Below are 25,901 nucleotides of genomic sequence, written 5' to 3' on the forward strand. Positions count from 1 at the left end.
TTATTTCATTCATATTAATCTATAACATTTGTAATTTATGCATAATACTGACATCATTGCATTGTTATTAATGCATAATAATAAAATTATTGCATTATTCTAAATACATATAGTGAAATTTTTGCATTTTTTTAATACATAATATTAACATTATTGCATTGTTATTAATGTACGAGGAGCGTGTAATAATAATGCTCCTGGCCCACTCCCCATAGCAGTAGAGCAACGAAACTTAGCACAGGTATTAGTCTTTCTCTACATAGGAACCACCCAGAGTTATACATTTCTCCCATCGTTTGATGACTCTCTGAAGACCGTTTTTGTAGAACACCCCAGGTTGGTCCTCCAACCACAACGTGTGACTTCAAAAATCAAGGCTGCATCATCTGAGAAACGATTTCCTTTCAAACACAACTTCATGGCTGAGAAGAGGTGAAAGTAAGAGGATGCAAAGTCAGAAGAGTAGGGAGGGTGGGGGATTATTTCATAACCACACGCCCATGCTTCTGATCTGGTGACATGCGAGTTGTGGATCGGAGCGTTGTCCTGTAGAAGGAGGGTACCTTTGCTGATCTTGCCCCGCCTCTTGATTTTGATAGCTTCCCTTAATTTCCTCAAAAGTGAAGCATAATAGACTCCTGTAATTGTGGTACTCTTTGCCAGGAGATCTGTCATTACTACTCCGTCCTGGTCCCAAAAGACTGTGAGCATGACCTGGCCAGCGGAGGGCTACACCCTTGCCTTCTTTGGAGGTGGTGAGTTCAAGTGCTTCCACTGCACTGACGGGGCTTTGGTCTCTAGATCATAGTGATGGACCCAGGTTTCATCCTGTGTAATCAGTCTTTTGAAAACCTTTGACTCGTCTTCTTGGCACATCTCCAAATTTATCCTCGAGCACTCGACGCGTTCTCGCTTCTGGAATGGTGTGAGCAACCTGGGAATCCATCTGGCAGACACCTTATGCATATGCAAATAGTTATGAAGGATAGTTTCCACAGACCCTGTACTAATCTTGACATCTTGGGCTATTTGGCGAATAGTAATGCGCCGATCTTCCAAAATGGCAGCCTCTACTTGACGGATAGATGCCTCATTAATGGCAGAATGGGGGCGACCAGGTCTGGGAGCTGTTTTCACAGACTTCCGGCCATGTTTGAATTCACGATCCCAGCGTTTTACAAGGTCATATGATTGGGCATTATCACCATAAGTTTATTTCATTTCATCAAAAGTCTCCTGTGATGTGCGTCCTTTCAAATACAAAAACCGGATCACTGCTCGACATTCAACACGCTCCATTTCACACCTGACTCAGTTCAAACACCTTTAAAACAGAAACCACAATTAGTTCAGAGCTGTAATTTGCCACATAACCCGTAGCACATGCAAAATTTCAGCTAGATCAGACAACTGGAAGTGGGTCAGGGGCATTACTTATTGCACGCCCCTCGTACAGTACTAACCTTATTCCATAGTTATTAATTCATAATTTTTACTTTATTGCATTGCTAATGATATATAGTAATAAAATTATTGCATTGTTATTAATTTATAACTAGCGGGACCTGTGGAAATTCCATAGGGGACTCATTCATATGTAATATATTGATGTTGGCATTCTGTAGATGTTCAGTGTAAATGGAGACGCTCTGGTATTATTGTAGCTTTTTTGTTAAAACTGCAAAAGTATTTATCTAACTAGCACGAACGCCCGGCAAAGCCCGGTCGTAAAGTACGCTTAAATATGATATTTTTATTTTTTCAGATTTCGTATATATTATTATAGAGTTAATGTTCTACCGATTTATATATATATATATATATATATATATATATATATCCACATGACTTGGGTTCCTTCAATCATAATCGAAATCGAAACCAAAACTTATGAATAATTCTTGGTAAAATTATTTTGGACAAGTAATGGAATACATAACACTTAAACGACCCGAATGTAAGCGTGACACAGAAAATAACACACACGCTATCGTATTAATATATAGATACTAACGTTATTGCATTGTCATTAATACATAATACTAACGTTATTGCAATGTTATTAATGCATAATACTAATTTTATTGCATTGTTATTAATATATAGTACTAACATTATTGTTATATTAATACATTGCACTAACATTATTGCATTGTTTTCATCATAGTACTAACATTATTGTATCGTTTTTATTATAGTACTAGCGTAATAACTATTTTAATTAAATTAATTGGCGCCTTTGCCATCAACAAAAATTGCCGCTGAATATACTAATCGCACAAAATAGGCATGATTGTATACTAGCAGAACCCGTTAACAGGCGTTTCCCGCTGGTAGCATGCACCCTCTCCCGCGTAAAAATTTCAAATACGGCTGCTATTTTTGTTGTTGGCTAAATATTAAATTACTAAGGTCTGTACTGCCCAAATAGCATAATCAGTCGTTATATTTTTTTAATAAGTGTAATAATAATATGTACCTCCAATCTTGCCACAGCTGTGACCCACTGTGTGTAACACTATGTAGGTGTAATTTAATATTATCATCTTAACTTTTTTGCCATTTAAAAGAAGAAGCTTTAAATGAACTGCTAATAATTTTTACAAATTTTTTACAGCATACAAAAATAATGTAAATGTGAGACAAAAACCGTTCGTATGTATTGATGTTTGTGAAGTTTAAGAAATCTAGAAAAAATATACATCCTCTACATTGGTTATGAATTTTTGGTACGCGCTTTTTGTAAATCGTGTTTTCAGGTTAAATTCAAGTTTCATGCTATTTTTTTAAATATGGCATTGTAAATAAAACAATATTATTTGAGCGCGGTACCAAAAATACATAAGTATCCAAAATTGTACTTTGTATTGTTCAATACTTTTAATATTAAAAAAATATATATGAAACTGTAAATGCCCGCAAACACGTTTAGGCCTTCCTTTTCAACTCTCCTTCGAAACAAGTCAAATAGTCTTCAAGATTTTCGCCATTTGGGCCATTTTATCCTAGCTCTTTTCGTTGTGAAAGGAATAGACGTTGCCTACAAACTGCCTTCTGTGGGCTTCATCAGCAAGGTAGGAAGCCGACTAAAATGGAGGAAACGGAAAAAAGACGAACGACAGCTTTCAACTGTCTTTTGTGAGTTTTGTCGTTATGCAGTCAAACTTTGTCCAAGAAGGTAGGAAATTATGTAAAAGAGATAAAAAGGTTGTATGCCGGCGACTGTTTTCTGTGGGGTTTCGTTGCAATGCAGTCAACCGATATCAAAGCTGATAATAGAATAACCGATTGGATCATTCAGCGTTTGTGTTTATATAAACTGACCCGATTTATTTATAATTTTCAATAACTTTTCATAATGTTTTATACCGCCTTGTTGATGGCGTCTCTAGCTTACCTACCTAATAAGTAAATTTATATTGGAATTGTACTTACGTGTAACCTAACGATCTGCATACAACGTCAGCGTTACTTTGCTGCCAATATCCACAAGGGATCGCCCATGTTCCATTGTAATTTATTTTAACAAATCCTTGTTTAGCATTCCTTCCATCGAACAGCTGTACATCAGAATAATTTTCTGAAAAAAAAAGCAACGAAAATTAGCATCAAATTATACAAAACTCAAACTGAAACAAAAAAAAAAGAAAAAGAAAGAAAAACTACACCAAACACTTTCCGAGAGGATTGAATAAATCTGCAATTTTTTTACTCATATTCAATCCAAATACGGAACTCTGTCACTAAGACGTAAGAATAGAAACAATGGGACTAGATGCACAAATTGTACGGCATAATCATGTTGATACACCGGTTCGTATTATTTCACCAAAGTTAAGCAACGTTGAGACTGGCCAGTACCAGATTGATGACCGTTTGGGAATGCCAGGCGCTGTCTGCAGGAGGACGTCGACAGTTTCGGCAGTTCATGTATCCCATCTGGCCTCTAGCTGTCTCAAACATGTATTGCTGCTAGATCAGGCATGTTGGAACGAGAGAGTGAGGTTGGCTCTGCGCAAATCAGCTTCACTTGGAAATAAACTCTCAGCGCGTGTCATTCATCTATAATATAAATCTCAACTGCCTGTTTAAATGTATGTATGTATGACTCGCAAGCACTTTCGACAGAGGCGACGGAGGATTTTCATTAGCTCGGTATCAATTTATAGCTCGACCCTTTGGACGAAAAATATAAAAGAATTGGCCAACAACATTAATTCCTTCATCCTAAATTGGGCACTTTTCTACAAGGAGGGGTCGCTTTTTGCGCTGATATTTTCGAAAGTCATCGCCTCTTTTCGATTGTTTAGCCTTAATTTAAACCTACGTCACTTCTGATTTGGCGATGGGCGCAACGGCTAACACGTCACGTTTTTTTGTTTTTTTACTTTCTTTTCCTCCTTCGACTACGGGGTAGTGCCTACCTGTCAACTACCACTTTTTTTCGCTAGCAATTTTCCTTTTTTTTTTTTTTTTTTTGGCTCAACCAACACACTTACACACACCTCAACTGGGCACTTTTCTATACGGAGGGAGTCGCTTTTTTTTTCGCCAATATTTATGAAAGTCATCCTTTCTTTCCGATTGTCTAGCCTTAATTTAAACCCACGTCACTTCCGGTTTGGCGATGGACGCAGCAGCAAACACGCCGGGTTTTTTCACGTTCTTTTTCTCGGTCATTAATGGTTCCTTGACCAAACGCATCATTGATATCACGAGCTGTCTCGGCAGCTTTTTGGTCTAGTTTTAACTGGAACAAGAAAATCGTTTGGATCTGAATTTTGTTCATGCTGTCGAAAGCCTGCAGAAAAAATGAAAGAAGAGGGTGAGAACGGTAACGAATAACACGATTCGATAGAGAGAAAAACGTATATAAAAGTAACATAAGTGAAAACGATATTGTTTTTGCACCAACCTGATAGATTGCTTTTCTATACCAATGAAGTGGAGGTTTATATATATATATATATATATATAAACTATCACTTCTTGAGTAGAGCACTTTTAAAAATATTTCACCTGCTATTTAGTTTTATGTGAAGCTCTCAGTCTGTAAATAAACAAAGAAATCGGAGCCATTTAACAATAGCGGTCACATGCATATTTAAAAACATTTTGAGGATATCATTTGCCGGTGCTGATCCCGTAAGGCATACAGGAGAACTGCCAACTATCAACTAGATGGTTGTAGGTTTGATTGCTAGTTCAGAATAGGTGATATTCTAGCTGCACTAATGAGCTATGATACAGCGAAACAGTCTATCTGTGGATGACTATATATATATATATATATATATATATATATATATATATATATATATATATATATATATATATAAGAGCAAATAGTTAATAAAACATGTTAAAAAAACACCGAAAAATAGTTAACAACATATTTTATCTGAAAAAGAAGTGGATAGTCCTTAATCCGCGGAGTTTCGAAGAAATGCTTTCCTTATCATCAGAGGGTAGGAATTAGCAAAATGCAGGATTGGAGATGATTTCACGTGAAATCACCTTTTTCTTCACCATATTCCCTCTGATTCACTTTTTGTTATCAAGTAAGAGCTTTGACTTACTTGCAGTTTCATCAAATATTTTTGTATACAAAATCCGATCCCGCATTTTGCTAATTCCTACCCTCTGATGAGAAGGAAAATATTTCTTCGAAACTCCGCGGATTAAGGACTATCCACTTATCAAGTGTTTCCTTTTCAGATTAAATATGTTTTTAACTCTCTTTCAAAGTGTTTTTTAACATGTTTTATTAACTATTTGCTCTTATTATAAGCTATATCTCCTATTTAGTTTTATCAAGCTTTTACATCCGGTTGAGATTACTTTATAAATATTAATTCTTTAATATTTATAATATACTTTAGTTTTACCATCTTGGATCATTTTGATAAATTTAATTGTAATTTTTATTTTATTTTTATATATATATATATATATATATATATATATATATATATATATATATATATACTGAAAATCCATAAATTGCGGAAATTATTTTAAGTATTGTATTTGTTTCAAACAATGAATTTTTTAAATGGTAATTCTTCCTAAATGAAATTTACGGCAATTTCTCTTGACATATCAAAGGCCTTTGATAAGGTTTGGCATAAGGGCCTACTTCACAAGATTCCCAGCTACGGTATAACTGGAAATGTTTTCTCAATAATTAAATCATTTCTCTCTGATAGGCTAATAAGAGTAGTGGTTGATGGGCAGCAATCAGAGGCCCACAGTATTAATACTGGAGTTCCCCAGGGGTCCATCCTGGGCCCAACTCTCTTCCTGATCTACATCAATGATCTCCCAAAACACATACTTACATCATTCGTTGACATCTGTACTGATAACACAACCATCTACGGCAACACATAAAAGGCCGTAAATGACAAAGCTCTCTCTGATTCCCTCTCCTCTGATCTTGAGCCCGTGGTATAGTGGGGGAAGAGATGGCTGGTTACTTTTAATGCATCTAAAACTTATCTCCTAACTTTACATCATCAACGTTTTGTTCTTCATCTCGGATACGTCTGTTGTGTTTCGGCCTGAGCGGAAGAGAGAGTTCCAAGATGGCGTCCATGGGTTTTTATTAGCGTTTACCCCATGCAATTATCGTAGAATCTGTCTGCTCTCGTGCGATTATGCAAATACATAATTCCCGGCTGCTGTAAAGGCAGGTCACTGGAAAGCAGTCAGTGAGCGTCCTGCAGATTGTGTGTAGGTGGTTTTGGCGATTGGATTGTACTTATGTGACGAACTACATGCCTGCGAGAAGCGAGTTTTTTTTTTTCTTTCTGTTTTTTTTTTTTTTTTGTCTTCTTTCTCCACGGTTATTACAAACAAGAAACCCCTCTCTTCTAGAGGTGGGCGATACTGACTATTTCCTATCTATCTTTTTTTTTTTTTTGCCTACTACATTTTGTTTCAAAGTATATTTTTTTTAAAAACTTACCACAATTATCCTCGTCTTCAGATATATAGCAGTCTGCCTCACGATCACAAACTTTAAATTTGGGGATGCAAATGTCTGATTTGGAACATTTCCACCATCCATCCTCACATACTGCAAAAATAAATAGTTTGAAAAAAAAAATGGAATATTTTAAAGGAAACATTAAATAAAAACAATTACCGCTTTGCCAATCAAAGATAAAATAAACCACTTAAAATATCAGTTATGTATTGCGTAGTAATATTGGTATTAAAAGAAAGGTGTGTTTTGAATGTCATCAATAAAAACTTTTATTTTAATTTAAAATTTACTGGTTCAAAAGACCAAACAAATGCAAAATTTATTTTAATAAACATATCTATTTGTTAACATTAAATTAAAATTTTTCTTTAAATTTTCAAATAGTAAGATATTCTTCGTCAGGAAATCCAGATAATTTCTTTTCTTCTTTTGTGTCATGCTGGAGGTAAAGCCTGGCACGTCATCAGAGGTTTTTTAATTAAAACTTAATGAGGTTTAAATGTCCGATAATATTGTCAAGCGTCGGTCGCAAACATGGGTTAAAATAATTATAGGAAATCCACTGTTTAAGAAGCACTTGGTATTCAGAATTTAAAATTTAACCGCTGAAAAGACCAGACAAGTGCAAAATTTATTTTAATAAATATATCTATTTATTCAAATTAAATTCAACTTTTTTTTCAAATCGTAAAATATTTTTTGTCAGGAAATCCAGACAGTTTTCTTTTCTTCTGTTTTTGTGTCATACTGGTGCTATGTTTTCACAGTTTATATTTACTTTTTGAATTGGGTTTGATTATTTACTAGACCACCCGTGACCCGTTGGGTCAGTACGTTATATTAGCTATGGAATTCATGTATGAGTGTGACACTTGTGGCATAAAGAAAATAGTTTTTTTTACATAACAGAAGCATTTCTATGAAAGTATATTAAAATGAAAAAAGAATATAGATAGATTTCTATGAGTCGTTCTGTTTATTATAATTGTTATTTTTTTTTAAATTACAGTTACTGAATTATAAGTGGTTGGTCATACTTATAGGTAAATATGCACTGAACAGGTATCATAATCCTTATTATAGTTAAATTCAAATTTTGATATATCATCTTTTAAATGAAATTGTTAGTTGAAAGTACAGAATAATAAAAAAAACACTCTCCACATGTTAATAATGGCTTTTTAAATAGAAAATGAAAATAAAATGTAACTTTTTTCATTTAATTTAAGCAAACATTCAGTACCCATTGTGTAAAATATTTAATTTGTATGTTAATAATAAGGTCAATAAAATTAAGACAATTCTTTTCTATTTACATTTTTTGTACAATTAATTCTTTTTAAAGAAAACTTTTGTTATCCTTTTGCTTAATTGAGACTTCTTATCAGGTTCTAACTCTCTTATATCCAGATTAATTATATTAATCAATTTATTTTATTGAATATGTATCGCTGAAAAGCACGGGTGCTTAAGCACTTATTGTACAGAAAATAAATATTGTATTCATATGCTAATAATAAGGTCACTAAAACTAAGACAATACTTTTCTATTTACAACATTTTTTGTACAATTTGGAATAACGGATTGAAGACGTTGCTATTTACGCATGCGCAACCGGATGTTGAAAACCGGAAATCTGATTGCAAACATACAAGATCCATAGAGTTTTAGTATTATATAGATTTGGTGGGTGGCCTCTGCCTATGTTGCGCCGTTTTCAGGTTAAACATTTTTCTGGTTTTTATTTCAATTTTTAAACTGAAAGAACTTGATTATTTCTCATGTGCATTTGCTAATGTTATTTAATGTATTAGAAAGAAAAAAATGGGGAATTAATACCTCAGCAGTACATTTTTTCTAAATTTTTTAAAACCACAAAACTCATTTAGTAAGAAAAGTATTAATATAAATTATTTAGGAAAATAAATATGTCTTGATTCTTCTATTGTAATTAATCATTATGACAGAAACGCGCGCATGAATTTATGTTATATCATATTTTCTTATTCTCTTCCTGTCTTTTTTCCTTTTGTCTCAGTCACGAAAGAGGGTAAATATATCCATAGTTCATTTCATCTATGAAGGGATGTTAGGTTATTCCATTACATCACATTTCTCCCAAGCTAAATTCTTCCATAGAATTTTACTTCTACTATTTTTTTCCTTTTTAGACTTTGTCCAAAAAATTCGGTCCTTTTCCTTTTAATTCTCCTCACCATCTGTGCTTGCCGATTTTTTACCTTTGGAGAGTGACTGGATTTCTGAGTTACTGATACTTCCTTGTTTGGAGGTTGTATATGAAAAGTGGCATATAGCACTTCCATTGGTAACTCTTGGTTTCTGACTGTTTCTGTGTACGGTAGTCTCAGTTGTTTAATATGTTTTTTTGTGGAAAAAAAGTCTGCCCTTTTATAATGTAAACCATTCTCCCAATTCTTCTTGAGATTATGCCTTCTTCGCAAAATCTCTTCTCTGCCCGATAATTTTTGAAGAAAACTTTATCCCCGTAATTGTAAGTGTTGTACCTTACATTATCTTTGTATATTTTTTTTACTTTTTCTCTTGGGATTAACTGGTCGAACACCGAACGTACCTTCCTGGCAAACATAATTTCAGCTGGGGATAATTTAGTATTTGTATTTGGATCTGGTGGTATCCTATATATTGCTAAGAATTTTTTAATGCTTTTTCTTCCGTGTTGATGTTATTATTCTTTTTTAAAGCCCGTTTAAAAGTATCGACAAATCTTTCCGCTAGTCCGTTTTATCGAGGGTTAAAAGTTGGTGTTGTAATGTGTTCCATGGCCAGTGCCTCACAGTAGTGCGTGAATATTGAGTAGTGCCACTATCACTAACAATTATTTTTGGAACTCTGAACCGACTAAATACCTCGCCCAGCGTTTTTATTGTGTTTGCCGCTGTAGGGTGTTTGTATTTAAAAATTTCTGGCCATTTTGACATACTATCTGCGATTACTAGGTAATAATATCCCTTCGTAATCGATATGGATGTGTGTCAAGGGTACATCTGTTTTAGGCCAAGGTTGCGTCCGTATAGGAGTAGATCTCGCGGCTAGTTGACAACCTTTAAATAATTTCACCATTTTCTCAATTTTCTGATCAATTCCAGGCCAGTATGTGAATCCTCTCATTAGGGTCTTCATTTTGGAGATTCCAGGATGTCCCATGTGGAATTCTTTTAGGATTTTCTTTTGTCATACTTGCGGTATTACCACTCTGTCTGCGTACATCAGAGTTTCATCACATATAGAAAATGGAAACACTTTTAATCCTTTTCTATTCTTTTCGTCTTGTCCCACTTGTTTTTTATACTGTTAATATATTTATCTGTTTCACTGCTTTCTTTATTTCTTCAAGTGTAACAGGACGTTCCCTAACAGTATTTATTATCTGTTAGTTCATTTTCTTCTTTTAGTGCTGCTATAACAGTTTCTTCAAATTCAGTTTTACTGGGGATCAATCTCGACAAACCATTTGCATGTGCAATTTGACTAGATGCTAGGATACTTTAAGCATTTTGAAATCGTAATTCAGCAAAATAATACTCCATCTCTGTAATCTATTTGCCGTATGAGTAGGAATCCCTTTTTTCAAACCAAAAATCAATAGTAATGGTTTATGGTACGTTTCCAAGACGAAAGATCTTCAATGAATGAATCTATGAAACTTTCTCATGGCATACACAATAAACAGACCCTCATTTTCGATCTGACTGTACTTTCTTTTAGCGGGTAATAAAACCCTCGAGGCGTGAGAAATTGGTTTAGTAGATCCATTCTGTATAGAAGCACCGCCCCTAAACCGTATTCATTCGCATCTGCCGTTACAATTAAATCCTTTTTCGGATTGAAATGTGCTAACGCTAAATCCGATAACAAACATATTTTAATTTTTTGGAATGCTTCCTCACATTCTTTTGTCAAAAGCCATTTTTTATTCTTCTTCAATAATTCATTTAATGGTGCTCTTAGCTCGTGCATATTTGAGATATAAGAATTATATGAGTTTGCTAGACGCAAGAATGACTGTAACTTCACTATATTGTCTGGTCTAAGTATTTGGGTTAGGTCTTCTACCTTTCCAATCAATTATTTGTCCCACATATTCAATCTTGTCCATACCAAAATTACATTTTTCGAGAGCCACTTTAAATCAGTAGTCTCCTATTTACTCGAATACCTTACGAATATGGTTTTTATATTCTTCAACATTTTTGTTTCTTATCAAAATGTCGTCTAAATAAGCCATTGCAAAATCCAAGCCTGCTAGCATGGCATCCATAATTTGTTGGAATAAATTTGGTGCTACTTTCAACCCAAACGGCAATCCTTTTAGGGGAAATAATCCTTTATGACTATCCATTGTCATGTATTTAGAACAATCTTCGCGGACTTTGACCTGCAAATATGCTTCTGACCTGCAAATATGCTTCTGAAAAGTCAATTTTTGTGAAAATTTTTCCTCCATTTAACTTAGAAAATATTTCCTTATGGGTAGGGAGTGGATAGTTATGATCCTTTAAGCACTCATTCAGTCCCGTCGAAAAATCTCCACATACCCTGATTTTTTTCTTTTTCTTTTTCACATAAACTGTGGGTGATACCCATTCAGAGTAGTCCACTTTTTTATTACTCTGATTTTATCGAGTCTATTTAATTATTTCTTGATTGTTTCTTATGCCGAATACGGAGCCTTCCCTTTTGGGTTTAAATACCGATTTAGCTTTAGCTTTCAGTTCAAATTTCACTTCCGTTTTAGTGCAACAACCCAGACCTTCAGAAAATACCTATTTAAAATCCTTATTCAAATCCCCAACAAATCTTCTTGGCAGTTTGGGACTTTCAGATCCTGTCAAATTTACTATTTTGCAAAATGGATTTATGAATTGAATTGAATTGAAAAGTATCATCAAATGCATAGCGAATAGATTAGAATTTTTCCGGGTATCACATACATTTTAGTTTTTACAGTATTTTCATTAAGGGTCACATTAGTATAAAATTCACCCTTAAATTTTAATCTATTTCCAGACATTACTCTGGAAATTTCTTTGTATTTTGCAGCTTTGGAGAACCAATTTTCTTCCATGTTGTTTCATCAATTAAGGATATGTCACTTCTAGTATCCAAAAGACAGTTTACTTTCCGGCCATTAATTCTAACTGCAATATATTTCCCTTTTTTACCATATATGGACTCTTTTTTAGAATCAATGGTCTTTATTTCAGGCTTATAGTATTCCTTCTTTTTGCATACTGTTGACTTGTGTCCTTTACGCCCGCACTTATAGCATATTTTGTTTTTAAAGTAGCACTCTTTTGTGAAGTGATTCTTTCCTGCACACGTCTTACAGTATTTTTTACATAGTGGTCACCTTGATTTACCCTTTGTATGCTGTCAACATTATTCTCTTCGATACTAGTATTATCCTATTTTAAATTTAACAATTTCTAGCATTCCTCAGTAACTTTCTGTAAGGTTATTTCTATGTCTTGGTTCATAATGGATAATATCCTAGAACGAATCTCTTTATCCTTCGAGGATGTTAACCCTTGCACAAATATCAAGCATTTAAACATGTCCTCTTTTAGGTCTTTCAACTTAAATAACTCGCATTGAGCATTTACTTTCCCAGCACAGGCGATAAAGTCTTCATCAGCTTGTTTCAAAATATTTAAACACCTATAACGACTATAAAATAAGCTATCCCACTCCCCGAAAATGTTCGATAAAATTTCTATAGTCTCTTTAAAAGAAATATCTTCGGGTTTCCTTGAGAGTATAAAATTGGTATACTTGGTATTTTCATGGGAACCCAGTTTTTGCAACAGTAAAATAATCTTTTCTTCATCCGACCAGGCCTGACATCGTTTGAAAAAAATATTTTCGTATCTACGATAATATGCTAGAAACGTTAAGCTATTAGTTGGTTCATATAAAAATTCTGTCAGCGAATTTGCAATTCCTTCCGGAGTGAACCGACAATCCTTTTGTTCTTTTTGTTTCATTAATATTGTTTTTAATACTTCATTTGTTTTCACTGTTCTTTTTGTAAAAATTCCATCTGGCTTTTTTAGACCGCCAGTGCTAATTGTATAGTTTTTGTAAACTCGGCTTATTGTTCCATGTTAAAGAATTTTTTTTAAACACAGTAATAAAACAAAAAGTAAACAGTACCTGCACAAAGCATTAAATAAATTCACTGAATAGTTTTTTTTTTTTTTTAAACCACAAAGAAAAACATTCTTTTGGAGACAAGGTTTTTGGAAGGGGCTACACACACGAAATTGACACCGAACCAACAGCATACGTGCGTCCCTTCCGCCGTATGTTTTTTCTTCTTATGAAACAAAAGAAATTTAAAATGGACAACTTTCTTCCGTTCACAGAAAAATTGTTCTTTTCAATGCTTCGTGAAATGTCAATTTCTCTTCTTTTTTTTCAGTAGTACCGTAACATACTGAATTAAAAAAAAAGTAACTTATTTTTGTGTGTGTGTCTTAGCCTTTTTTTCAGTAGTTGAATTTTTCCGTGCAGTATTTTTTCCATTCGTTTTCCAATATCTTTTTGGCTTAAAGATTCCTTTTTGTGAATTCGAATCCTGTCGCCATTTGTTATATCCTTACTTTAAATAAGAATATAGCAAGAAACACATGGTTATGGGTGAAAGAAAAAGGGGGTTATTACATTACTCGACATATTTTCTTATTCTCTTCCTGTCTTTTTTCCTTCTACCTCAGTCACGTGAGAGGTTAAATATATCCATAGTTCATTTCATCTATGAAGGGATGCTAGGTTATTCCATTACATCAATTTATTTATTTTTTTTTTTTCTAAACATGTAGTGCTTCTAAACTGTTTAACATATATATTTATATATAACATAGATATTTATATATTTAACATACGTACTTAAATAGAACATATACATAATACATACACGCTTATATACATGTATAAACTTGTCATTCCCGGGAAATTTTCACCTTTATTTTTATATTGTTCTCTTTTAATTATGTTATTTTTACCAATATTTTTAGTATAAGTTTTAATGTTTACTATTACGGCATCGCTTGATCGTTAAGTTATTAATTAAACGAAACTGCCATAAAACTGTGACTTATTTCGTTATTAAGATAATGTTATCTTTATCTTTTCATCTTATAAAATAATTGGCTGTAAATTGTTTCCTAAATTTTCAGGAAGAAATAATTCTTTTACAGTTTAAATTCTTTCGAATTCATTTAAAATTTTGAAAGGTCACAAAGTAATTCATTTTATCTTTTACTATTAATAGAATACTAAAATGCTTAGGAAGAAACCAAAACGCATTGTTGTGAATCTAATTTCGTAATTAAAATATGAAAAAGTAGGATTGTTTAAGAGTTATTTTTTATAATTTACGTTTTTATAGTTTTACTTTTCAATAAATAATAGACTAATGCCCAATAAAAAAATAACATGTAAGTTACGTAGAACCGAGAAATATACATGGGTACACGCACACACGAAAAACGGTCATACACTTTTATTAATATAACGATTATAGTTAGAATCTCCGACGTGGTATATTAGCCAGTAGGATATGATTTACCTAATGGTTTACAAGTTCCATTTGAAATTTTGATGGAATCCAATCGTAACGTGCCCGTGGTGTTCTCATTGTTTCTCCTTTTGTGCATGAAAGTGATCTGGTGCTTCCCCTTTGACACCGAGATTCTCGCCTCTGTCCAGGCGTACATGTTGTGTGGTTTTATTGAGAGCTTCTCGTTGCCATTATCAAGTATTTTAAACTCGCCATTTCCATGGAAAGAATAGTAGAAAGATAAACAGCTGTCAAGCGGCAGTGTCTCATTTGGTGACAACAGTATGTGCTGGCTGTCGTTGCTGTTATCAAATATGGACAAAAAATACGCCCCTGGGAAAGAAAAGAAAAGAAAGAAAAATACAAAATTCAAAATGTACTTAAAATTACAACATAGGTCATGCGAAATTTAACAGCTTCGATTCTGTTTTCTTTTTCTTTTTTACTTTAGATTGACAGATTGTCATATTAAGAGAAATAATTTTAAACTACGTGGTATGGTTTTAAGACATTGCCACTCGGAATTTGGTTAATGTTAATTGGTACGTATTTTCATGCAATGTTCACTTTATTGTAGTGTCTGTTCTTGTTCAGATATTTTGTTTGCGGTTTTAATTTTAATTAGGCAAAATGTCGGTTAATTACCTATTTTAACCGGAATTAAATGAATGAAATGGATTTTGTTATTCTAAAATAAGTTCAGATATGTATTCGATTAGCATGGAAATTTACTACACTAAAGTATAAAAAGTGTCCACTTCCCAAATAAAAGGTAGTCTAGGCAGGAACCTAGAAAAAAGTTATAAATCGGAAATTAGTGTCTTCGGTCGATTTTTTTTTTTTTTTTTTGCAGGAGTCGAGGTTCAGAACAGGAGTCGAAGTGTTTCAGTTATCTCACTCTGAAATAGAGATAATAAGTCAGAAGTCATTAAGTTTAGCAGGGGGGGGGGCGGTGTCGTATTTTTTAACATCTCTTTTAATTCCTTTATACAATGTGTTACATTTCCAACCTGTGTCCTAGATTCTGAGCGCAAGTTAGCCTCACTTCTCAATCTATTCTTATCACTGCCCGAGAACTGTGTCAATAGCCCAACGAAGAATGCTAATCACCTCGTGATGATGGTTGATATCATCCTTGACCTAAAACAAAATGGTCATTACTCAAAACAACCAAATATTACCAACATGCTGAGTGAGAATTCATCAGAAACCTCAACAAAAACTTTTCTCGAGCTAAAACACGCACACACACACACACACACACACACACACACACACACACACACACACACACACACTCTCTCTCTCTCTCTCTCTCTCTCTCTCTCTCTCTCTCTCTCTCTCTCTGCTAAGCAGTATGCAGAAGAAGAGGACTGAATGCATTAAAATAATGATATAATTATTTGTCCTTATAATTTCATAACAAGATTCCATCTTCCCCAATGGTTCACTTCGATCTGTGCAGTTTCTACTGCGCATGCGCACTAAACATTCCTCTGTTTCCCCAGATTTTGAGTACCCTCCTCTTTTTGAATATTTGTTGAAACTTATTTTACTTTCTCTAAACAGATGTTTACCATTCATATCCGCTGTATTTCCTCGATAATTTGAGTGTATGTCCCCAGGATTCCCGGACTCTCCGTACCGTCTCAGTTGCGTGGTGCTCTTTCTCAATCTCTCTCATTCTCTCTAGTCATTACACCTATCCTAACGCTTCAACTCTCGTTGTTCTATTCTTCATTTCTTAAGGATGCTAGTTTTATTTTGTTCTCGTTCATAATTCCCTATATGCGTCCAGTTTCTGCTGCTTCTTCCTCGGTGAGTTCTATGGTCTCATGGTTACTGATTTTTGCTGGCCCGTGTTTAGGTTGTGCTTGAACTCTACCTGTGATATTTTACTGTGTGTTCTTTTCTAGTGCTTTGTTGCAACGCTAACGTTTATTTCTAATTTCTATTAGCCCAGACCTTCATTACAGAAAGTGTATTATTTATTTTGTAAACCTCTGTTTCATTGCATGATAGTCTGTAGAAATGTCCCATAGATATTCCACACGTAGCTTATTTCGTGTGGGTTGCTTTCGTGACAACATTCTATCATTAATCGATTCTTTTTTGAATGTTTTTTAATTTGTGCATCAATCATTTCTAGCTACCTATAATTAGAAGAGCCAACATTGACAAGATACCAAACGGGCCTACATGTTGGTCGCAAAGTGAAAACCTGTCGATCACGATGGATCTTTCTCGAGAGTCACACGAGTTTTATTATTGTTACAGTATACGAGAGAGACCACATATAAAAATAGGTAATTTTTTTTCTTACCCGAATAAAGACCTAGGGAATGGTCAACATCAGACGGCTTATTTTCCGTTGCATCTCTGACTCTCCACGTTCCTGGCTCATATTCATAACCACAGTGATACGGATCTTCTGCATCACATGTAATTGAAGTAGCTGAAATCAGAAACAAACCAATTATTTTATTTCGTTATGTATTTTACTTCTTTCTTCTCGGGAAGAGACCAACAAGATACACGTGTGTGTATGTGTGCGTGCGTGTGTGCATGTGTGTGCGCACGCGTGCGTGTGTATGTGCGTGTGTGTTCTGTGTAAACATTGAAATATAATCATTGACTACAAATACTATGAAAAATATACGATGGTGACGAAGTTCAATTGGAATTTATTCAAAATAATTTTGTGTTTTGTTTTCTTTCTTTCTTTGAGGTGCTCGACTGAGCTATTTTATATCTGTTTTCCTCTATATATACACAGTGAAACGAGGCCAGCTATAAACAATGTAACTAATTCTACTTTTGTCTTTAGTGTATCTAGAGCTAACCGGAACTTCCATGAACAGAGTACTTCTCCAAGAACTATCAATCTGTAGAACACAATAGCATGGACCGCTTCCCAGCTGACTACAATTATATATATATATATATATATATATATATATATATATATATATATATAGATAGATAGATAGATATGCAAAACGAATAAGGAAAAAACGACGATATAAAGATATATACTAAAGCATATAAATTTAATCTTTCATTCAATAAAGAAAAATTACATTATTATGAGTACAGGATATATATGCTCTTTATACAGCTATTTCGAAGCTTAATGATAAGCTTTTTATTATCCTGGTATTATCCTGATTAGTCTCCTTTTAAAGAATTTCTCTAACTCTTCTTGGTTCCCTCCATCTATAAATCTCACCTGTCTGTTTAAATGTATGTATGTATGTATGTATATATGTCTCGCAAAATCTTTCGACAGAGACGCCAGATCCTAACAAGGTCGGTATCATTTTGAAGCTCGACGTCTCGGACGACAAAATCGAAAACTTGGCCAAAAACATTAATTACTTCATCCTAAACTCGGCCGTTTTGTACAGAGACGGGTCGATTTTTTTGCCGACATTTTAGCAAGTCATCATCACCGTTGGATTGACTTCGGTTAATTTCAACGTCTTTGACTTCCGGTCGCGTCATGCAGACATCATCTAAGACGTCAGATTTTCTTTCGTTTTCTTTTCCACCTTCGCGTCACGTGTTCGAGCCTGCCTGCCTACTACCAATTTTTTTAACACCTCTTTCCACATTCATGGGTTCGAACCTGTCTGCCTACTACACACATTTCCAAACACCCGGGCACGCTGGGTAGCCAGGCTAGTATATATATATATATATATATATATATATATATATATATATATATATATATATATATATATATGATGTTAAAAAGTCCACGTATGCTTCTAGAATAGTGATTTTAAGCTTATGAAGGTTTTTTGAAGCATGAAAACGATGTTGTTTTTTTTGTATTTAAGATTTTATTTTTTTTTATATTAAAAGCGGTCCTCCGCTCTTGTTTACAAAAAAGTATCGAAACGATACTTTTTTTGTGAACAAGAGCGGAGGACCGCTTAAAAATAAAATATTAATTGCAAAAAACATCGTTTTTATACTTAAAAAACCCTCATAACCTTGAAATCACTATATATATATATATATATATATATATATATACATATATATATATATATATATATATATATATTATGTGAATAATTCAACATAATAAAATATGTAAAAAGAAGAGTCGAAAACGGTTGCAACCTTTATCGACGTTCCATTTTTAATAATAAACTTAATCGCTATGATAAAGAATCTGAGAGTAATTTCCTTTCTAAATGCAAAGATGATAACACTTTTCTACTTTAATACTACAGTTCACTACGACCATCAATTGTTCTAGCCTAAACCTTATAAATGCACCTTCTTATGATAATAATAATGATGATGATAAAATAGCAATACCTATACTACCATACTACTACTACCACTACTACTTATAATAATAATAAATAAATGTATATAATAAAACCAATAATAATAATTTATTTCTGTTCTTGCCGAATTCAAGTCGATTGAAAGTCATTCAATACTATTACTACTATTTATAATAATTATAATAAGAACATAAATAATAATTATCATTACAAAGAACAATTGTTGATTTTTCGACTGGATTAAATGGTTGTTTGAAAGGACGTGCATATCATTCAGCATCTCTAGAAGATATATTCACTAATGTAAAAGAAGGAGAGTGTTTTCAAAGTTAAATTTGTCTGAAGCTTACCTTCAAGATAAAGTCAGTGAAGAATATTCGAAGTATGTGACAATATACACACATAATGGATTTTTAAATGAATCGTCTTCCTTTTGGATTGACGGTAGCTTTGAACCTATTTCAGCAAATAATTGACCCAATGTTGGTTGGTATGGAATATGTAATCACATATTGGTATGGTATTTGGACTAAAAGTGAAGATGAGACGCAACTTAAATCCCATTGAATTGTAATATCAAAATTGATTATGTACCTTTAAAAAAGATAAGTCACGACGATGGTTTGACATTGATACCTAAATATACGGAACCACTCGAAGAAACGGTAATAGCGGCACTAAGGACGAAATTGAATTGTCGCTTCTCTTAAGAAATACGATTAAAAAACTTCTGATTATGCTAGAAGATGTGAAAAAAAGCAACGGATAATAATAATATCATTAGGAAAAGCGAGTTTGGTGAACGAGAAAATTAAAAAGAAAATACTGCGTCACCATCTTCAATATGAGAACACGTATTGTTACAGAGTAGTAATGCTGGCCACTCTGCAAAAGAAAATTCTCTAAGAATCTCACGCGGGCCATCCCGGGGTTTAACTAATAAAATATTAAATAACAAGTAATACTTATTGATCAAGAATAAACCAAGACATATAACATTTAGTGAAACAGTGCAGAGGATGCCAACTGGCAACAAGAGATTCACGCGTAATGATTCAATCATGGCAAAAGACAGATGTCTCACGGACTCGATTGCATATCGGCTATTCAGGGCCCATAAATGACGTGTATTACTGTATTACAATTTCAGTAAGTGACCAAAAATTGTTAAGTGTAGAATCCGACTGCAACAAATACAATCAAGGTACTTTTAGTCGTTTTGGATTCCCAAAAAATTTAGTCAGCGACAATGGAGCCCAGTTCACGGGAAGAGAATTTAAGGAATTTTGTAAATCATTGTGCATTGGTCATGTGGTAAATTAATCAAAGATCGTACGGACAGGCAGAAAAAATTGTGTGCATATTTAAACAAGCTCGTGATTCTATAAATTGACAAAAATTTCTAAATACTTCTCCATTTCCTGATTCTTAAATTTCTAAATACTTCTCCATTTTCTGATTCTTAAGAATCAAGAAATGAAGAAGTATTTAGAAAATGTTTGTCAATTTATAGAATCACGAAATTTTTGTCAATTTATAGAATCACGCCAAATCTGAATACGACGTCATGTTTATCGCGCACAAAGTTAATGTTTGCAAGAAAAAATACGCTCTGTGTTTGATAGGCTGTTGCCTAGTCAAAAAAACAAACAAACAATAAACAAAAGAAAAACAGATGACTAACGCGTATAAGCCAGGTGAAAAGTTTGTTTTTTTTAAAGAACTTTAGGTCTGGATATATGTACTAAAAATAAGCAATATTAACCAAAAGAATTGAATAGGTCATTTCTAACATAAAAAGAGACAAATTTCCGTGCAAAAGATATTGGAAATTAATTGAGATTAATCCACACTACAGAATACACGGAAAATACCAATGGAAGCCGTGTATTACGCGTTTGAAATTCCTATCCCTATAAGTCAGCATTCTCCAATGGAAATATCCCCGAAGTCGAGGCTAGATGTATTCGTGTATCACACGGCACCAATGTAAACAAGATTAAGCTAGAAAATACTTAGAAAAAAATTAATAGATTATATCCAGAACTTGAAAGAAGAAAATATTAAAGCTAAATTTCATGAAAAGATTTTGCTCAGAAAGGGAGTGGGTAATGTAATTAATATGATCACATCCAGTTCCTTCCTCCTTACAAGATTATGATTGGCTAGTTAAGCTATAAATATCGACTGGTAGAGCCATCTAGGACAGAGGTCAAAGGTAAGCCGAAAGCACGACATGCTAAAGATATTACCAAATATGACTATGAACAATAATTTCGAGTAATAATCTTGTAAGTCGCCTTACTGAACGAGTGTTCAGTAAGGCGACTTACAAGATTATTACTCGAAATTAGCAAAGGCCACTCAGCTACTTCCAACGATATATATCCTTTTTGCGGAACATATAAAAAGTATTTTTTAAGTCTCAAAATCAAAAAAGGAGATATTGCTTCTAATATTTTATGCTGCAAAAGCCACATTAACAAAAACAATATTTACGGCAATCCATTTCATCGCCCTGATCATTGCAATCATCGAAGCGATTACAGTTGCTTTCTGGGGGTATGCATTTCTCGTTACTGCCACAAGCAATGAAATCCACTGGACATTTTGGATCTGTAAAATAATAATAAAAAAAAGTTATTAGGGTTTTATTTTTCAGAAATAAAATGATCCCTACAATAAATTTACGGCTCTAAAATAACATGCTCGTTCAGCTGTATTCTGCAATAGCATTGCTATTCATTTATTTTCACCAATATAAGTTTATACTGTTTAATGCTCCAATCTTGTAATGGCTGTAATGAATAATTGAAAGTATCCTTTTTTAATTGCAATCAGGTCCCCTTGAAATAACTATAGCGTAAAACATGATAAGAGAATTACATTATAATAGCACAATGACATCCTAATATAATAAAATATTGACAAAATAACATAACATGATAATAACTTATAATATAATAACGTTATAACATAATGATATGATAATATTATGATATTATGACATAACATTGCAGCATAATAATATTATAATATAATAACATTATAACATATCCTTATGACATTATAATTAATGAAATTGTAACATAACGTAATAATATAATAACATAATGCCATTATAGTATATAGCAATAATATTATAACATAATAAGATAATGACATTTTAACATAATGTTACAATATGATATTTCACGTGGCTCTTATTTTGAAACCAATATGTAGATTTCACAGTATGTTTGCCTATCTACGCTAATTTATATACGAGGTGCGTTCCTAAAGTGATACCTACTATTTTATTTTTCCGGCCGAATTAATCAGAGAGAGTGCAAATAGCACTGCTATAATGACTGAAATCTATTCATGACTTGAAATTTTTATCTCTCTGTTGCAGATATTGACAGTGTGAGACTCTAGGAAGGCAACCTCTGTCATGGAAGCAAAGATACATCACTGAATTCCTAGCAAATGTGCATTGAGAATCATGGTGCCTATGTAGAAAAATAAATTCTGGAGCAGAAAATGTCGCTCGTTTTAATGGAACCACCCCGTCTTCGTAGTTCTTCAACATTTTAGTTAAAAAATAGAAGTCGCAATATACTAAAACTTTAATGATTTTGTTACACTTTTTGTCACCCTGCATGATTTTCATGCATATATGAATGTCTTCGGTGTTCGGAGGGAGAGCGAACAATGTAACTAAAAGCGAAATGGTGCGAAAAATGGAATTATGTGAAGAAAGGAAAAAAGAAGAAAGGGTAAGAGGGTAATTATAATAAAGAGAGAAAAGATAAAAGAGATGCGAAGAAAGAGAGAAGAAAGGATGATAACAAAAAAGAAAAGAGAAAAAAAAAGAAGGAAAGGACCACGAGAAGTTTATTGCGGCATAACTGAGTATAATAAATATTGGGAAATTTGAAATATTTATGAAAACTTTTTGGACTTTTAATATAAAGTAGACTGGGGATGAAAAAAGAGAGGAGGAAGAGAGAGAAATGAAGAAAGAGTGTGAAAAAGAGAGAGAGGGAGAGACGGTAAAAGCATGTAAGCGTGAGAAACTGAAAAAGAGTGGGGTAAAAATAAAGCAGAAAAATGTCAGTCGTCCGAGACATTCTAGCGTTTTAGAGAAGTCAAAAAAAAATTTAGTCTTCTCTATGTTTATCTTTGTGAAAACACTTTTAAGTGATTGCGCATGTTTATACGACCTAGCACACCCGACTTAGGAGTAATAGTAAAAAATGTTGTGAACATTCATAAAAAAGTTTAAAACGACTCTGACGACACTGCCATCTATGGCAGCACATCAAAGGCCGTAAACAACCAAGTTCTCTCGTATTCTCTCTCTTCTGATCTTGAGCATGTGGTACAATGGGGAAAAAGTGGCTGGTTACTTTTAATGCATTTAAAACCAAGCTTCTATCTTTGCATCATCAACGTTCTGATCCCCATCTGGCATCAATTGAAATGCATGGCACTCGCCTTGGGTCTGACCCTTACTCCTGATCTAAAATGGAATACGTCCAAAGACGGAGTACTGCTGTCACATCTTGGTAGGAGCTGCTAGGAAGACCTTATTCTGCCTTAACAGTGGGGGATGCCGTTTTCTTTTCCCTGCAACCTCTTTCTCACAGAAGAGACGTTGAGAGCCTGTCTCTGTGTTATCATTATTTTAATGGCAAGTGCTCGGCTGAGCTCAAATGCATGGTCCCTCCTCGCCAAACATTCCCGAGAAACACAGTCAATAATTTCCCCTACTCTTTATCTATGCCTAAACCTAAACGTAGATTCCATGAAGAAAGCTTCTTTCTAAGAACTGCACACCTATAGAACTCTTTTCCGTTTATCTGCTTTCCAGCTGACTACAATATGGCCATCTTCAAGTCCAATATAAACAAGTTCTTAATTAGCCGTTCTCCTTAAGTAATCCAATTTTGTCATTATTATTATTATTATTATTATTATTATTATTATTATTATTATTATTATATGTATCTATTTGTTCTTTTTATGGTAAAACAAATCAATCTAATAATCGAACATATCTTTATATTATAATTAGGATAAAAAGTGTGCATTGTTTGATAGCGGAAAGGCACAGAATATTCAACAAAGCCACCATTCTGCTCACCATTTTCATATTAAGAATAGTTTTCTAAATACAGGATACCCACTTAAGATAGCTCGATTTCTCAAATCTTTCTCTAATCAATTTTTTCAGATTAAACAGCCAACTTAAAAGTAGCCCGATCTCTCTAATCTTTCTCTTAACGAGCAACTGACACCACAAGACAAAATGCAATTCTTTTTTCCAACAAGATGGTGCTACATGTCACACGTCTCACAGAGAACTGACACGAGCTTATGACATGTTTGCGGAAGAGATAAACATTAGCAAAGGGTTATGACCACCATGTTTCCCGGACTTGTCATCAGGTGATTTTTTTATCTTTGGGGAACTTTAAAACTAAAAGTTTATGTAAGAATTCCTCACAATTTAGACCAACTAAAGGAGAACATAACCAACGCTATCAGGAGAATCACCAGAGAAGATCTACAGGCAGTATCTGCAAACGTTGTTAAACGTACTCAGAAATGCATAGAAATCAACGGGGAGCACTTTCAGCATCTTTTATAACACTACATGTAATTTCAATAATGCTACAGGTAATTTAAACAATAAAAGAATGTTCCTCTTCTCTACTACATTTTCTGGGCTACTTTTAACTGGGCCACCCTGTAGTAAGATTATTATTTAAAAACTCATTCTTATCTGGGAGTTAGTTTTGTTTATTATAATATTTCTATACCGTCATCTTATTTCACGTATCAATCATCGACAATCAAATAATACATTTCGACTTTGTTTTTAAAATCAAAATTAATCCTTATTTATCTCACAATTTTCAATAAATTACAATAAAATTTGAAATTATATATTATTGAGATGTACTCGTGTAATATATTTCTTCCCCCCTAAGTGGAATTTTAGGTTTGCAACAATATGTGCAAACATTACACGGACTTCATCAGGTGTTTTGCATCGAACTGGGCAGTCCTAGTGACATATGGCCGAGTGGTATCAAAGTTTACAGTTATCCAAAGGTGCTGAGTTCAATCCTGAACGAAAGCAGTGAAAAATAACATTCAAAACAGAGCATCAGCGACTATGTCCCAGAGCCTAGATAGAGTCCGAACACGGTACTCCCGTAATAATAATAAAGGGTTGGATTCGAGACCCCAAACAAACGGTTCCCCAGTTCGATACAAAACACCTGATGAAGGCCGGAGGGCAAAACGGCCGAAACGTTGTGGCTATAACAACCAAGATGAGGAAGTCAGTTTCGACAATCTCAATAAATGAAAACACCTCATCTAAAAAATACAGACAATTAATATTACATGGACTTTTATAATAATTGTTAAATGTAAAAAATTCTCTAATTAATTATTTAAATTTTTTTTTTAAGAATTGGAATCGGGAATAATTTTTGAACCAGTGTATTTGGACATAAATTCGATGAGATAATAAACGCTTCATAACACACTGGAAAACTTCGCCATTCTGCCACAATATTTAGTGCCATAATATTGGAGGTCGATCTTCTACATCTCAGCACATACCAATTGGTCTTTTGTGTATCATAAGTACTTTGTTTGAATTCATGATAAATGGAGATGCTGTCAATAACCTCAGCAAAACAGCACACTCAGGTGTAAGCAATATAGTTTTCGCTCTTCGAAATCAACAGCTGATGTGCTGACCGTAATATCACACAGTATCAACGAATCTGTTGACTATTGCTTTGTTTTTAGAGCAACAGCTTTTCATATACTAAATCCCTTTGATAAAGTTTGGCATAAAGATTGCTAGCTACAGAACATTTGGAAATGTCCTCTCAACCTGCTTTGACAAGTCTCTTGAACTAACCTTCACTCAAGACTTGAATTGGAATAACTATATCAAATCTATCGTTAGAAAAAATATTGTATAAAAATAAA

At 33.6% G+C, this 25,901-nt stretch overlaps 1 protein-coding gene across 5 annotated transcripts in view; it reads right to left on the reverse strand.

The window, feature by feature from the left end:
• Nucleotides 1-25,901, reverse strand: part of LOC145294024 (MAM and LDL-receptor class A domain-containing protein 2-like) — a 319,308-nt gene that overhangs the window by 66,386 nt on the left and 227,021 nt on the right. For all 5 annotated transcript variants that reach the window (XM_080140991.1, XM_080140990.1, XM_080140987.1 and 2 more), the window contains 5 exons: nt 21,402-21,518; nt 16,919-17,050; nt 14,605-14,928; nt 6,971-7,081; nt 3,436-3,580 (listed from right to left, as the gene is read on the reverse strand). In XM_080140991.1, coding sequence (XP_079997117.1) covers nt 3,436-3,580; nt 6,971-7,081; nt 14,605-14,928; nt 16,919-17,050; nt 21,402-21,518 — 829 coding nt within the window. The remainder of the gene's footprint in view (nt 1-3,435; nt 3,581-6,970; nt 7,082-14,604; nt 14,929-16,918; nt 17,051-21,401; nt 21,519-25,901) is intronic.

This window comes from Euprymna scolopes, chromosome 15 (assembly GCF_053919585.1).
Source record: "Euprymna scolopes isolate OS-2025 chromosome 15, ASM5391958v1, whole genome shotgun sequence".
In the NCBI taxonomy this organism is placed as follows: domain Eukaryota; kingdom Metazoa; phylum Mollusca; class Cephalopoda; order Sepiida; family Sepiolidae; genus Euprymna; species Euprymna scolopes.